This window comes from Onychostruthus taczanowskii, unplaced genomic scaffold (assembly GCF_017590055.1).
Source record: "Onychostruthus taczanowskii isolate IOZ18803 unplaced genomic scaffold, ASM1759005v1 scaffold57, whole genome shotgun sequence".
Classification (NCBI taxonomy): domain Eukaryota; kingdom Metazoa; phylum Chordata; class Aves; order Passeriformes; family Passeridae; genus Onychostruthus; species Onychostruthus taczanowskii.
This window is the reverse complement of record NW_024503346.1, coordinates 4926867-4939816: the sequence shown is the minus strand read 5'-3', so window position 1 is coordinate 4939816 and position 12950 is coordinate 4926867. Positions and strand designations below refer to the sequence as shown.

At 44.6% G+C, this 12950-nt stretch overlaps 1 protein-coding gene across 1 annotated transcript; it reads left to right on the top strand.

Annotated features, from left to right (window-relative positions):
* Nucleotides 1–72: 72 nt before the first annotated feature.
* RPS21 (ribosomal protein S21) lies at nt 73–3489 on the top strand. The gene is made up of 6 exons (XM_041417755.1): nt 73–126; nt 631–717; nt 1397–1460; nt 2469–2540; nt 3228–3283; nt 3432–3489. The coding sequence occupies exons 2-6, from the start codon at nt 668–670 to the stop codon at nt 3439–3441; spliced, it is 252 nt and encodes an 83-aa protein (XP_041273689.1). The 5' UTR covers nt 73–126; nt 631–667; the 3' UTR covers nt 3442–3489.
* The last annotated feature ends 9461 nt before the right edge of the window (nt 3490–12950 follow it).

The window sequence follows — 12950 nt, the reverse complement described above, 5'->3', positions numbered from 1 at the left end:
GCCGGGCCGGGCGCCATCCCTGATCCGCGCCGTGACGTCACGCGGCCGCGCAGGAAGCGTTCGCGGGGCTGTGACGTAATTCCGCGTCCGGCCCCGCCCTTTCCTTTCCTCCCGGCCGCGCGTGAGGTGGGAGCGATGGCGGCGGGGCCGGGAAAGGCGGCGGGAGCGATGGGAGCGGGAGCCGTGGGGGCTGTGGCAGCGGGAGCGATGGGAGCGGGGCCGGCGGGAGCCGTGGGGGCTCTGGCGGGGCCGGGAGCGGTGGCGGAGCCCCGGGAGCGATGCTGAGGGCGGGGACGGTTCTGCCCGCGAGGTTCGGCTGTGTGGGCCCGGCCGGGCTCCGGCATCACCTCACGGCTCTGGGCACTGTGGGCAGCGACGAGACCCAAAGGAAAGGCTGGAGCTGAGTCAGGGAGGGTGAGGGTGGGTTTTGGGAAAAGGTTTTTCCCCCGGAAGCAGGCACTGCCCAGGCTCCCCGGGGCATGGCACGGCCCCGGAGCTCCGGGAGCGCTGGGACAGCTCTGCCGGGGATGCCCAGGGTGCCACTGCTGGGGTGCCTGTGCAGGGCCAGCACTTGGACTCGATGGTCCTTGTGAGTCCCTCCCAAATGGCGATATTCCGTGATTCCTGCAGGTGTTTGTGCTTAGTGCCCCAGCAGGAGCAGGACGAGATGCAGAACGACGCCGGGGAGTTTGTGGACCTTTATGTCCCTCGGAAATGGTGAGCAGGGACTGAGGAGCCAGCCAGGGCTGGAGGGGTGCCCAAAATATCCCAAAATCCATCCCAAAAACATCCCTGGAGCCCTCACCTGTGCAGCCCGTGTAAAAGGGCTTTTTGCAGCCTGTGCAAAAGGGCTTTTTTTGTAGCAGCAAATATCTGTAGGGGGAGAAAAAATCAGTTTTCTATCAGTTTAAAAAGTCATTAAAAATAAGCCACTTGTAGGAATTTTATTAGATTAAGTTAAATATGTTTTACAGCTTGTAATTCCTGAGTATCCCAACCTGAGTGTCTTTGACAGCTGTAGTGGCTGTCAACAAAAAAGGCATGGAAACTAATCCTATTAATTACCTTGATGACTGTATTTTTGCATTTTAGAAAACAATATTCTGTGTGTTTTGAAGGCCTGTACTGCCCTGTACACTGCGTGGAGGTGAACTGGGCACATAGAAACCAAAGTGAAGGCAAAACTGGCTAATAAGTGTGATGCTACCAAGTGAAAATATTCTTTAAATGTACTTAAAACTGCATTTTAATCTTCTAAGTAATGAAAGCTTAAACTGTTACTGTCTAAATTCCTTGTGCAGTTTTAATTTGCCTGTAGGATTGGCTCTAGTGGCTTTCTTTGCCATTGTCACTGCCTGTTTCCTTTTGTTTAAATCTGTCCTGCTTTATTCCTTAGCTCTGCTAGCAACAGAATCATTGGTGCTAAGGATCATGCTTCCATCCAGATAAACATTTCTGAGGTAAGTTTATCAACAGAATATGTGATGAGAGAGCTAAACCTTTAAACTTTAGATAAAAGTTACAGAATTAAACAGCTTGTGATGTATCTTCAGTAATTCAGTAAAGAAAGTCACAATAGACATTGACTCCTGCAGGCTCCCAGTTAATACATGTGGGTTCCAATTAATATAAGCTCCTTGTAGCATGGTTTGGGGTTTTTTTCCCCCAATTGTTTATTAAATTCGGCTTTCAGGAATTTTGTGGACAGAATGTTCCTGTAGCTTATGAGCTGCACAGTTTGATTTGGTTCTTGAATGGGTGACCACATCCCCACATCTTCTAAAAATCTGAGTCTCCTGAGTTACCTTACAAAAAAAAAAGAAAGCTTTAAAAAACCACCCTGTAATTCCTGTAATTGTTAAGGCAGGTACTTTTCTGTTCACGTTTCATTCCTTCAGTGATCCCTAGTCCTTGTTTTCAAAGGATCAGAGATTAGCAGAACATGGAAATGAACCCACCTGGTATGACAGGGTTCACTACCCTGTTTAAATCCATGATTTATATCTTCTAGTGTTTTTCCTGTTAAATTTCACAGCAGCTTGAGGAAGTGAGAGAATTTATTTCTCAGCTTGGACATTTTCCTACCCATGTACCAAGTCTGTCCCTTTCCCCCTTCAGTTCAATTTTCCATTATATGACCTCAGTTAAAAGAAACAAAACAAAAAAAAAGAGTAAAGGCAGGAAAATGTACTTTACACAGAGCTTTTCCATTTGTTCAGAACTCAATTTTTGTTTTTTTTAGCTACCATTTCTTGTCAGTCTGTGTGACCCACTACATTTTATGGCTGCACTGTGCAGCTACAAATCTGCTGTGCAAAGATCATTGTTGTTGACTTTCTAACTCCACTGTTTGCCTTGAGATTCTGAGGTTTATTTCCTCAAGTGCTTTTCTGCAGTTTTTAACTCGGGGTGCTTGGCAAGTGTGCTGTGAGAGTGTAAAACCTGGCAAAGCTTGGCTGTGATTGCAGGTGGACAAGGTGACAGGCAGGGTGAACGGCCAGTTCAAGACCTACGCCATCTGCGGCCCCATCCGGAGAATGGTGAGCATCTCTGGTCACTGGTGAGCTGGGTGTCTGGCCCTGAAAACACTCTGTGGAGTGGGTAAACAAATTCACAGACTCACAGAAAGGTCTGGTTTGGAGGGACCTTAAAGATCATCTCGTTCCATCCCTCCCATGGGCAGGGACACCTTCCGCTGTCCCAGGGTGCTCCGAGCCCTGTCCAGCCTGGCCTTGGGCACTTCCAGGGATGAGGCAGCCACAGCTTCCCTGTGCCAGGGCCTTGGATTGCTTGGAATAATCAATTTCTTCTGGAGATGTTTGTTGTTTTTTTCAAAATGAAGTATACAAATTTTCTTTTAAGAATGTGTATCAAGGTGCTAATTCTGGCTTTTATCTGTTGTTTATAATTACTGGAGGTGATACCACCTTGACTTCAAAACAAGGAGTTCATCACAAGTCCACTTATCCATAAATATATGTTGTTGCTGCAAATGCATATTTTTATATTAAGTATGCATTATATATGCATATTTTATTTTATATATGCATTTGTATTTTTTATGACTTTTTGTCATCCTTAAAGGTAAGGAATTGCCCTTAAGGGTGACAAAAAAGTAACAGTTTATTTTAAAAACACTAATCTGCTCTAACTGCTGCAGCTGCCTCTCTTCCACATGTGTCAGCAATTATTTGGACACTTGAGAATATTTCCTTTTCTCTGTACAGGGTGAATCAGATGACTCCATTCTGCGTCTGGCAAAAAATGATGGAATTGTGTCCAAGTACGTATGTTTATCTTACCCCCTAACTCCTGCAGGGGGAACTTCCATTCCCAAATCCAGTACATTGCATTTATGGTTGGTCAAAGATATTTACTTGAGCTGTTGAAGCAAACTGATTAGTAACAATGTTTATTTCATTTTCTTGTAGGAACTTTTAACTGAAGAAACTCCGGGATGGGACATGTGAAATAAACAGTTCAAAACTACATTGTGCTGTGTCTTTTGTTCAAATCATAAACACAAGTGGGTTTATTATAGTTAGTCTTGAAAGACTTGGAAATGTGTCTTAAGAATATACAGATTCTCACTGTGAGTTCTTAAATCAGCTTGTAAAGCAGTGCCAGAGTCAAGGATTTCCACTTTGTTCTTGGCTTCGCTGTCGTTGTTCTTTTCCAGATTTCATAAGTTTTGCATCTGTAATAGAACACTTGCAGTGTAGCAATCTAACTGAGCTTGCTGCTTTTTCACTGGAAAAACTGAGGGAATTCTTCTTGTTAGGATTCAAGAAAGGGTCTGTCCTTTCTTCCAGATGCTGCTTTTGTGTTGGTAGATTTTGTTTGCACACAGCAGGTTTATTTGTCACTTTGTGATTATCACTTAAATAAATGTCCTGTATGGGTTTGGGTTATAAAATAAGGTTAATAGGGTATGACTTGCATGGAAAATTTCCCCTGTCAGCTGCATTTTACCAGTTCTATAATACCCACAGCTACACAGGGCCTGTCCTGGTGGTGCATCCTGATCTGCACATTCTCAGAGGTTCATCCAGATGACACTTCCCTGCTTTTGAGGGAATTCTTGTTAGGATTCAAGAAAGGGTCTGTCCTTTCTTCCAGATGCTGTACACAGGGCCTGTCCTGGTGGTGTATCCTGATCTGCACATTCTCAGAGGTTCATCCAGATGACACTTCCCTGCTTGTGGTCATCTCTGGCTTAGCATCTGCAGTTGTCCATCCTCAGATCTCTGCACGGGCCCTCCCAGAGCTCTTCCAAGTGGCAGAGGCTGTTTGGTGATGCTTTCCTGTTTATGCTGCAAGCTGTCACCATTGAGAGGGGTCACCATGTGCTTTATTTCTGACTTGTTTGCCATGGCTGTGGGTGCACGTGGGAAATGAGGCTCAGCCTCAGCACAGCCTGGAACAGGAATGCTGTTGCCTCTGGACTAAGAACGGCTGGACTACCCACGTGTGGTATCTTATCTGTATTCCCAGATGTGACACAATGCAGCATGTTTGTTTGGAGGGTCCTGTTTTGGCACCATGGGTACCTACTGAATATTGGCAGAGCAAATCAGGCCATGTTAAGTGGAGTTACAGTGTGTGTTTTGTTTTTTTGGTTTTTTTTATTTTAGTAATTTTAACAAAGTTTTATGCAAATAATAAATTAGGATTTAGAGTATAAGCTGCTGTATGGATACAATGAAGTCCATAACTAAACCTTTATTCCAGGAGCAGTTGCAGCAGAGAATCAAAACTCCACAGGCTGAGAACCCTTATTAGCAGAGCCATAACCTGAAACATCTCTGGCTGCACAGTCTCCATTCCTACTGATTGCACTTGAATTTACTACTACTCTAAGCTGATAGAACTTTTAAAATATGAACTCCTGGGTGTTGCAAGTAGGGAGGAACTTGGCTAAAAAAGCCAAAAAGTTTGGTTCATGTTGAACTTAATACACAAAGCACATGAGAGATACCTTTTAAATACTAAAGCAAGGGGGAAGTTAATCCATACTTTATTTTTGAGCTATTATCTTCTGACATCTAAGTTAACCATGAAAGATGTACTATAAAAAAAGGGGGAGGAGGGATGGCAATGTTGTGATTCTCCTAGAAATAATTCATTTTTCCAGGAGATAAATCTGTGAAAACATTTTCTGGAAAGAAAAATACAGTCTTCAAACGAGAGATTTCAGCTTGGCTTATGTCCAATCCTTATTACTTTCTTTTGTACACAGTAAGAGGAGATAAGTTTTAATTTGACTTGATATTTTTTTCTGACATATCTTAAATTAGCTGCTTCTGCCTTCGCATTAGGGTAGAACTTTAAATAAAACCCTTAACTGTTTGCTGCTGATAAATGCCTGGTTTACCAAAGAGTTTAAATATTGTTGGCTTGTTCCTAATCCCCTGAGACTCTGTTCATCCATGTGGATTTCAGTGGAATTCCTCCATAAGGCAGAGCAAACTGACAGCTTAAAAGTTCAAGATGAACTTGAGGTCTCTCAGATGTCTTTTTAAGCAGTGCAACCCCATTAGTATAGAGCTGACCCAAATTTACACTTTTAGTTTGAGTATTTAAGGATTATGTTGTAATTTAAAAAGTTCTGTGCTTTGTAACACTGATTGTTGCCATTTGGTTTTTGGAATGTTAAAAAAATTGAAGCAAATTATTCTCTCATTAATTTCTTGTCAAAATATGAAATGTTAATGGTGCCATATGCTGAAACAGTTCACTTGGGAATGGATTAGTGCTGTGCTAAAGGCTTCCTGAAGTTCACATCATCATCACCAGCACGACTGCATGTGAGTCCTACCAAAATTCCTGCAAAATCCTGTCAAAGGGGGACATGTGTCCCTTTAAAAATCCACTTCCAGTTGCATTTTCTAGTATTGTGATGTAAAATGGTCTTTGTTTTCCTGGAACAGGAATAGTTCAGATGCTTGAGGGCCATGAAAGGGAATGAACTGTACTCTACTGTACAAGATGGACAGAGTTGCCCTTACATGGTTACATTGCACCAAGTCGTGAAATTCTTTGCTGTTACTTACGAGGACTTGGCAGTGGCATCCTAAAGACATCTGATTTCACTGGGGCTATTTTAGTGTCTTCAGGCAAAATTCTGCTGCTCAGACAAGAGCCTGAAACTCCTGAAAACACCTGGGGGCTTGGTAGGAGCTTGTAGAAGTCTCATAATAATGATTTTTCTTTTTAAGCCTTGACATTCTCCTAATGAACTCCACGATGCTAAAAAGCTGTTGCAATGGTCTCAGCTGTGAGCCTGCTGTGATCAGAGCCTGGGTTAGGAGCTGCTCCTGTCACCCTGGCACAGAGGTGACAGCTCTGCCAGAAGTTCTCCCCTGGCACTGCTCGTGGGTCTCTGCACAGAGGAGACTGAGACTCAGGGGAGGAGTGAAAAAAGGACAACAAAAAGGCTCTCCTTTTGCTCCATGTGTGTCCCAGCATTTGGAGCAGAGCTGTCTCAGCAGTGCTCCCTGCAGAAGGGAACCTGGGACAGCTCTGTGGGATGTTGTTTATTTTCCCAAAGCACGTGCTGGTGCTGGAGCCTGCTGAAAGCCCACCTAGAGCCCTGAGATAATCTAGTTCCACTGGATTTGGCAGCAGTTCTGTTTTCCACTTGGCTGTTATGGAGAGCTGTCTATTCCCAGCTCCTGTTTTGTTCAATTGCTGTCACTGAGTAAAACAGAGATAAATACACCTCTGCTGCAAATGTTACTTTGAGCAGGTTAAGGGGAGGTTTTGATTTTAGTTAATTCATTTATGGTTGTTTGTATTGAGGCATCCCTACGGATGCAGCTTCCCTGTATGTTGGACTAATCAACCATGGAAAAAACAAGGAAAATTAATCAGGCTTTTTTTTTTTTTTTTCTGCTAGGAAACACACTTTTGTTCAACATCAGACAGAAATTCTGCTTGGCTAAATCCTCAGCAGGAACTGCAGGTACTGAGATTTTAAGAATTAAGAACAATTGATAAGGTCGGTGTGGGATTAATTTTTTTTAATAAATTATTATGAAAAGGTATTATTTTAACATCTATTTTCAGATAGCTGATAATGAGTAAAACTACTGTGACCAGGCTGAACCAAGTGTATTTTGCAATGTACACACCTGAGCGTGTTAACAAATGAGCAAACTTCACAAATGTGTTAACAAATCCTGTTCCATGGCTTGTTTCCACAGGGCTGGGACCATGGAGCAGAGCAGGTTGTGCCTGTTCTGCTGAGGACTGGGGCCCCTTTGGCTGCTGTTTGCAGTGCTGGGCTGACCATGGCCAGCTGCCAGTGCCCACCCAGCTGCTCCCCTCTCCCCCTCCACAACAGGGCAGAAAACAGGGTGGAAAAACACATGGGTGACAGCAGTGAGGTCACTTACCAACTACCATCATGAGCAAAACAGGAAAATCCATTTATTGCTTATTAAAACAGAACTGGGTTGATAGCACCAGGATTCGGCTGCAGATCGTGGGAGCCCCAGAGCTATACATTCATTTTCTGTTCATTCAGGTGCTCTTCCAAGAGGGTGGAGGACAATCCTTGTGCAGGGAGCCAAGGCTTGTGGGGCATTGACTGGGGGTTCCTGCAGGGATGGAAGTGAGAGTCACACTTGCATTTTGGTGAGCTGTAAGCTGTGTGCTGGGACACAACACATCCATCAAAATTAAGGTGCTGCTTATCTGGCTCTAAGCACAATAATCTTTTTGCTCTTTTCATGGGGCACCAGAGCCCAGACAAGCACCTTGATCCATCCATCCATCAATACCAAAATACAATGCACTGGTGCCCTGATGTGAAATCACTCAGGCTGACTCCCTCTCATGACCTGCAGTGCCTGTCAGGTAAGTCAGATTGAGCAAAAATGCTAAGATACCACCTGTTTTCTTTTACAGAACAGCATTTTCATAAAGTGTTTAGCCCAACTCTGTGCAGGGTGCTCATCGAGCTGGGAAATGTGATATTTCCTGCTCCAGGCAAAATGTTTCAAACGTCTGAGGCTGAACAAAAATAGCACTTCAAAATAAATTGGGTAGTGCACATGGGAGGTGGCAGAGATCATTACTTGCTGCTTGTCCCTGCTTAATTCAGTTCTTTCCCCTACAAGGGCTAGAAAGGCTGGGGATTTAATTCTCCCTTTGACCAATTTGAGGCTAAAAGAAAGGGATTTACACGCCTGATTGCTGTTGTGGCCAGTGGAGCCATGCTCACAGCAAACTCCCTCTGCATTCCTGGGAAAATGGGGTCGTTTGTGCTGGATCACTCAGCCAAGCGTGGATGTGTGACAGAACAGCCCCCAAGCCAGCTGTGCTGAGAAAATAACCTTAAAAAGTTGATGCTGCAGCTGAGTTCAGTGTCTGCTGATGGGTCACTTTTGTTCCTGTCTTGTGTCTGCTCCCAAGTGCCTGGAATCCCTACCCCAGTCTCCAGCACATGAGCTGGTAATCCCAAACTTTGAAGAGTTTCCAGGCAGGCTGACCAAAATCTGAGGATCTAAGACTGCCTGTACCCAAAAATAAGCAAATAAAAGGAAGCTAATCCCAGATGGTGCTGATTAAAACACGGACTACAAAGGGAGGGGGAGGAAGCAGCTTTCAGGCTGGGATGTATATTACCTGAGAGGGAGCTTGATCACTGTGCACAGAGCTCATCTGGCTGGGAAGCCAGCACATGGTGACACTGCCTTTGGAGAGCCTGCATCCTCCTGCAGGAGGTAACACAGCCAAACTTTGGCTCTTTTCATTGCACAGGGAATTAACATCCCAGCAGCCTTCTTGGAGAGGGGTACATGTGTGACCACAGTAGGGACAAATCCCTTTCAGGTTAAAGGGAGACAATTTTACAGGTTTTTTCTGACCTTCTGCCAAATGCTGAGCTTATCTAGGAAACAGGAGGCTTTGCAGGTGTGGGACAGTTGGAAGTGCCTGCCTGCCAGTGACACTGTGGCCACTGCTCACTTCTGGTCTTGGCTCAATCGTTGATAAGGATCTGCTTTGGTTTTAAGGCCCCAGGTGCTGATCTTTTGTTTCCCAGAATGTATTATTTGTCACCTGTGTCTGTGGTTTTGCTTTTTCAAGCTTGTCTGAGACTGTCCTGACAGGAAGGTTAATGCTTGCCTCGGCTGAAACAGTGCTGACTCACTGCTGCAAGTGGTAATTCCCTGAAAACTTTGAATATCCAGGAAAGTCTCATGCACATATCACAGCTTTCTATGTGGTTACATAAAAATCTCAAACTATGTCATTTCATCAGACACCTCGTGGCTCATGCCTGCTCTGTTACTCAGCCTTCACTACTTTCAGTGCCTTTAAAAAGAAAAAAAAAAAAAAGTTCTGTTTGTTTCTGCAGAGCAGGGAACTGTTCCTGGTGTGCTTCCCACTAAGTGTGCATCCCAGGCATTCCATAAAACTGCAGCACTGGGACCAAGGCTCAGGAGACTCATTTCTGCTTCCAGCAGTGATGTTGGTTTTCAGCAAGACATGTCAACTGCTACATCCTATATCAGAATTTACCCATCTCTCAAATGAATGTGATTTTAAAAAGTAGGAAGCTTTAAATCAATATAAAGAGTGCTCAAAAAATGTTCTCTAAATAACTTATACAAGGAGGTGACATAGTTCTGTAAATAACTTATACAAATAGGATAAACTTTAAAGATCTGCAATGAACTCAGTAGAGGTGAGCCAGAGGAAGGTGTGTTAATTTACTTTTTAACCCCTGGTTTTATCCTCTATCCTGCAGGGGAATTTTACACCACCAATTTTCTGGACATGCAAATAAAATAGTGTCATTTTCGTCTTTTTGAATCCAGGAACATTTATGGGGGTAGGACCCTTAGAGTGTTCTTTCTTCCTTTAGGGAGCAGGTAATGAAAGGGAGGCCATATCAAAGCTGATTGCTGGAAAGAATTAACTCTGATTTACAATGCTCTGCAGCCTGAGATAATGCCTCTGGCATTTGGAGACTCTGAAATGTAAAATGCAGTGCTGGTGGGGAGCCTGCTCTCAGTCAGCCCTTGCTGGTATCAGTAGCTGGCACCCAGGAGTGCAAATCCCACCAAGGACTGGTCACTGTCAGCCCAGCCCAAGGCACAAAGCTGGAGCTCCAGGGCTGCTCCTGCTGCTCCTGCCCAGCCTAAAGACCTCCTGCATCTCTAAGGTCAGAGCAGCCTTTAATGCAATCCACAGGATACCATTAGCCTTAGATTCCCATCTTCATGAATTTGCAAGAGACAACGTGGACACTCTCCAGAAGTGCTCAGAGTTGGGAACAGAACAAACCAAGAGAAATTCCAGCACAGGGGGCGGGGTCTGATCCCAGCCCCAGATAGCAGTTCTTATCAGAAAAGCTCATAAATCCACCCAATTTAAACAGAGTGTCAGCAGCATCCCGTGCTGCTTTGTGTGTCCCCTCAAGGGATCCACAGCTTCTTGTTCCGATCAGCAATTTCCATTCTATCCTTCAGCTTCCCAGAAGCCACCACTCCCTGGAAAACATTTCTGGGACTCTAATTTGAATATCTGTGTGCCCTCAGAAGGAGCAGATCATGGTGATGTTCTAATGAACAGCCCAAATTCCTGTTTGGCTGTCACTTATCGTTCAAGCAGCAAATATTGGCAAAAAAAACAACACGCCAGAAGTAGGGAACTTGTTTAAGTGTTGGCTTTTGGGTCTGAGCTTCAAGTGTCTGGTGGAATATGAAGTCTTTGTTAAGACACAATGTCAGTGTCTCCCCTGGGAGCTGTGAATAGACACCTGATGGCCCTACCCTTTCTGGAGCACAAACACATGGATAGCACCACCTTCTCTGCTCACTGTCACCCTCTGTGTCATCCCTGCCACTGCAGATGGAGATTATCTGAGGAGAGGGACACAAGACCACACCATGGTCTTGTCTCTTAATTCTAGTTTTACCTCAAGCATTAATTTGGTTTTTTTAGGTACTACATCCTAATACGAACAAGGTAGAAAATATACATTTACTGTTTGGAAAAAATCCAACAGCTTCTTCATGAAAGGTGTGGATTTGGTGTTAAAGAATGATGTAGATGTGAGAAAATGAGCATCCTGTCAAAGAACTCCCAAGTAAAATATCAGGCTGACATTCATGTGCTTCAAGAGATTTCTCAACAACTCCTTCCTGATATATGAAAAAAATATTTGTATTTTTAGGGCTGTGCTGCAGCAATTATGAGGAGTGAGGGGGAGTCATGACCTCAATATTATCCTAGCAAGTCTATTAGGGGAAAATCTGTGGATTTATTTCAGCCACATTTTGTCTCTTCCAGCAAACATTCTGGTAGTTTCCAATACATCAAAATGAGCATAAGGGGATTTTGACTCCAGTGTTGTGACTTTTGAATGACCTCGTGGAACAGGGACCAGATGATGAAGTGACCTTGTAAAATAGTCTTTTAGGAAAGCACCATGTCCTACACTGCTGGGACGAATTGTCCAGAACAGGATACTGGGAACAGCTCTGATGCTTTAGAGAAACCTATAAAACAAAACTCTGAGAGAGATAGAGTATGGAATGGGGAAGGTTGTTTCTTTTGCCATGGGAAAAAATTCAGCATTTTGGAACCTATAAAACAAAACTGTGGATTCACCCCATGAGAGAGATAGAGTATGGAATGGGGAAGGTTGTTTCTTTTGCCATGGGAAAAAATTCAGCATTTTGGCGAGCTTCACAAGAGTGTAACAGCCCCTTCCTGGCTGGGGTGGTGAGGAAACCTGTGTCACAAAAGCTGTGTCCTTCTATTTATCAGGTACCCTCTAAATATGCCATTTGTGCCCAGGCAGAAGGGTTGTTGTGTGCTAAGGCCCAGTGCTGCCACAGCTCTGGCTCCAGGGGTGACCCAGTGCAAAGAGGGATTACCAAAGAACAGCCCTGGGAAGCAGCATTTAGGGGAAGAAAATCGATAAAATGAGCAAAAAGCACCACAAAAATTTTTTTTCTTTACTCTTGCAAAAAGCCACTGGAATATAAGAACAGATGCAAGTGTTGGTTAGTGAAAGGTGAATACAGCAGCAAGCTTTTCTTGCTGTCCTGAAAGGAGCTGCTCACGTGAATGCTGAGACCATGAGCCTGTGTGTGTCCTGCTGCAGTTTTGGAAGGTGCAGGGGATGCTCCACAGCTGTGTGAGGAGAGACAGAGTGGCTTGGTAGTTAGATAAAGAGCAGAGAAATGTGGGACTGGAGTTGGTACCAGCAGAGCAGGAGATACCTGAGCCTTGGGAGTGAGTCTGCTTGTAAGGAGGGATAAGCAGGATAACTGCAGGAGCAATGGGCACGTTCAGGAGCAGTGGGAGAGGAGGGAGGGAACATTTGGCAAAACTGAGGTGCTCGGGACTTGGGGGGAATTTCAAGGAAATCCATAAGAGATCTGGAGGGAGGCACTGCTGCCTGCTGGAAGAGATGGGGAAGGGAGAGTTTTGTGTATTTATGTGCTCTCTGGGGCCCAGACATTGAGCTCACTGTGCAAGCACTGCACTGCCACGTGTTCTGGTAAATGTGTGGGCAGCTGGATGTGTCCTTCTGAACCAGCAGCACCGTGTTCATCTGCCCTGTCTGGCACTGGCTAATCCTGACAAGAAGCAGCACTTCCCTGTCTGCTCCTTGGAAATGGCCTGAGCAGCAGCAGCATAATCACTTGCACTAAACACATGGCTGGAGTCCTTCTGATAAAGTCCAAGACATGGGACAGCTTCCTACAAAGTGCCTCAGGGGCAGACTTGCTGTCTGACTCCCACTGCAGGGACATTTCAGAACAATTTCATTTGTTCCGGTCAGCTTTAATTGAACATCTGGGTTAATAACAGGGAGATTCCCAGCGTTGGCATCAGAGCCAGGAAGGAAAAGGAGTCATTTTGGAGTCCTTCCTTAACCCCAGCTCCTTTGTTAGAAGTGTTGGTGTTATTTAATTGACTGTTAA

What these genes read in the sequence shown, in the direction of transcription:
- RPS21 (XM_041417755.1), top strand. Translation starts at nt 668, where the DNA reads ATGCAGAACGACGCCGGGGAGTTTGTGGACCTTTATGTCCCTCGGAAA. An exon ending in TCCAGATAAACATTTCTGAG is followed by an intron (nt 1,461 to 2,468) that starts GTAAGTTTATCA and finishes CTGTGATTGCAG; the next exon opens with GTGGACAAGGTGACAGGCAG. An exon ending in GCGGCCCCATCCGGAGAATG is followed by an intron (nt 2,541 to 3,227) that starts GTGAGCATCTCT and finishes TTCTCTGTACAG; the next exon opens with GGTGAATCAGATGACTCCAT.